At 52.7% G+C, this 2,146-nt stretch overlaps 1 protein-coding gene across 1 annotated transcript in view; it reads right to left on the bottom strand.

Moving 5' to 3' along the window:
• Positions 1–1,797, bottom strand: part of SLC22A14 (solute carrier family 22 member 14) — a 15,674-nt gene extending 13,877 nt beyond the window's left edge. The window contains exons 1-3 of the mRNA XM_008068351.1: positions 1,282–1,797; positions 475–578; positions 108–262 (exon numbers count right to left, since the gene is read on the bottom strand). Coding sequence (XP_008066542.1) covers positions 108–262; positions 475–578; positions 1,282–1,797 — 775 coding nt within the window. The remainder of the gene's footprint in view (positions 1–107; positions 263–474; positions 579–1,281) is intronic.
• Positions 1,798–2,146: the final 349 nt, after the last annotated feature.

Genomic DNA, 2,146 nt, shown 5'->3' with positions numbered 1-2,146 from the left:
ACACCTGCCCCACGCCACGCCCACACCACGCCACGCCCCAGGCCCCACGCCCACGTGCCCACAAGCCACGTCCAGACCAACCCCGCCCCCTTGAGGCCCAGTCTCACTTAAAGAAATGCTGCTGATGGTGTAGCTGGCCATTGCCAGCGAGGCGCAGAAGCGAAAGACCAAATATTGGTAAAAGCTGTTCACGAAGGCTGTCCCGAAGCCAAAGATAATCAGCCCCAGCAGCGACAGCAGGATGACAGGCTGGCGACCTACCCTACGGGCATCCAAGGGAGGCTGCACCAAGCGCTGGGATTCCTGGCTGGCCGCAGCCAGACTCCTAGGCCTGGCCCCGAGCCATCCATGGGCCCCCAGAAAGCCCCTACCCATGCCTCCCTCAGCTTGAGACTCTTCAACCCTGAATGCCCACGAGGGGGTGGTGGGGCATCCTGAGGACCAGAGGACCAGAAGGAACTCCAGGAGACTCACTTGTCACTTATGAACCCAGAGAAGAGTGCGCCTATCAGAAGCCCAGTCAAAGACGTGGCCTGCACAGTTTCCATTTTTGGTTCCATGCCACACACCAAGTTGAACTGCATGTTAGACACAGGGATCGGCCATGAGCCTCCACCCAGGGCAGACTTTGGGTCCAGAGACTGAGCCTGACCTGGTGAGGGGAACTTATAGGCCGAGACGACCTGGGGTAAGGGAAGGTAACTAGATGTGCAACGTGCCTCAGCTGATACCTCAGCTCTGTTATCTCTGCAACCCATCCTGCACCTGGCAGACCTGGAGAGAGGGACCAGAGGCACAGGCCAAGATGGGGGATAGGCAGAGTTAACTGAGCAAAGAGAGGAATCAGTGAAGACCCTTTCTCAAAGACAGGTGCTGAGCTCCAACCTGGAGTTTCAAATTCGGCAGGTCTGTGTTGCAAAGGGCCCAGGATGCAGCTCAGATTGAGAAGCCCTGCGAGAGATACTTTATCAAAGCTGCTTTCCCCATGCTCTATCTTTTGTAAGTTCAAAGGGCAGAGCTACAACTACAGAAGCAATTCCTTAGACAGGTGGCAAACCTACTGTCCAACACCTGTCTCTACCCCCAAAGGCACACTATTGGACAGACAGCCAGGGTTAAGCAGCAGGAATCCTAATTTTCCACCCAGGCCCCGGTTCTTCAGGTTGACTTCAGACCAATGGCTTCCCTTCTCTGAGCCTGTTTCCCCACCTGTTCAGTGAGGATGGGGGCACAACTCTGAGCCCGTGGGGTAGTTAATGGACAACCCAGGACAAGGCAAACCTCATTGATGAGCGAACGTTTCTTGGTGTCGGGATAGATCCACCCATTTTGGCATGTGTCTGTATAGTTGAGGCCAAATTGGATAATGAAATCCAGATCCTGGGATACAGGCAAGTACATGTGGCATGTCATGAAACTGCCTTTGGAGTTTCGGGGCACGGTCAGGTTCAGCTGCTCAGCTTCTGACAGGTTGGGGCCCAATGCCAGGATCCAGCTGGTGTTGCAGTAGGACTTCTGGGGAGTGAACATGAAGGTGTCAGCAAACATAAAGAAGGCCAACATGATGTTGGGGATGAAAGTGAGGGCCACCAGCCTCCACTGGAATGTGCCAAACTTCCCTATCATCAACAGGATTTTGACAAACGTGTCATCCTGCTTGGTGTCTGTGGTCATCAATCTATGCAACAGCATCTCCAGAGACAAGGAATGGGAATGTAGTGATGCCTCATGCCTGTCCACGTTGCTGCGGGCATGCTGGGATCCACGCTGGACCTTACAGTTGTCTTCTCTCACCATCTGTTCAAAGAAAGGGTGCAGCTCAGTCTCTACCAACACCACATCCTAGATATCGGACACCAGCACGGAAGCTGCTGACCAGAAATTGGCCTCTGGCTTGAAGCAATATGGATTTCCACCTTGATGTTCTCAGTAGTTCTCTCCTTTTTCTCAAGTTTCTTAGCTAACCTAAATTTGTCCCTCATTGGCCCAACTCTCCCTGATTTTTAATGTAACCGAGATTTGTAATGCTTTAGAAAACACTGTGCTTCTGTTGTCATGAGCTTGCTAAGTCCTGAGGAACTCTCCTGCAATGCCTCCACAACTGAAATTTTGTTGACACACACACTAGGGCACCAATGGTCTTGCA

The sequence above is a fragment of the Carlito syrichta genome, unplaced genomic scaffold (assembly GCF_000164805.1).
Source record: "Carlito syrichta isolate Samal-C Ts95f unplaced genomic scaffold, Tarsius_syrichta-2.0.1 Scaffold310396, whole genome shotgun sequence".
Classification (NCBI taxonomy): Eukaryota; Metazoa; Chordata; class Mammalia; order Primates; family Tarsiidae; genus Carlito; species Carlito syrichta.
Note: the sequence above shows the minus strand (reverse complement) of the source record. Positions and strands in the feature narration are given on the sequence as shown.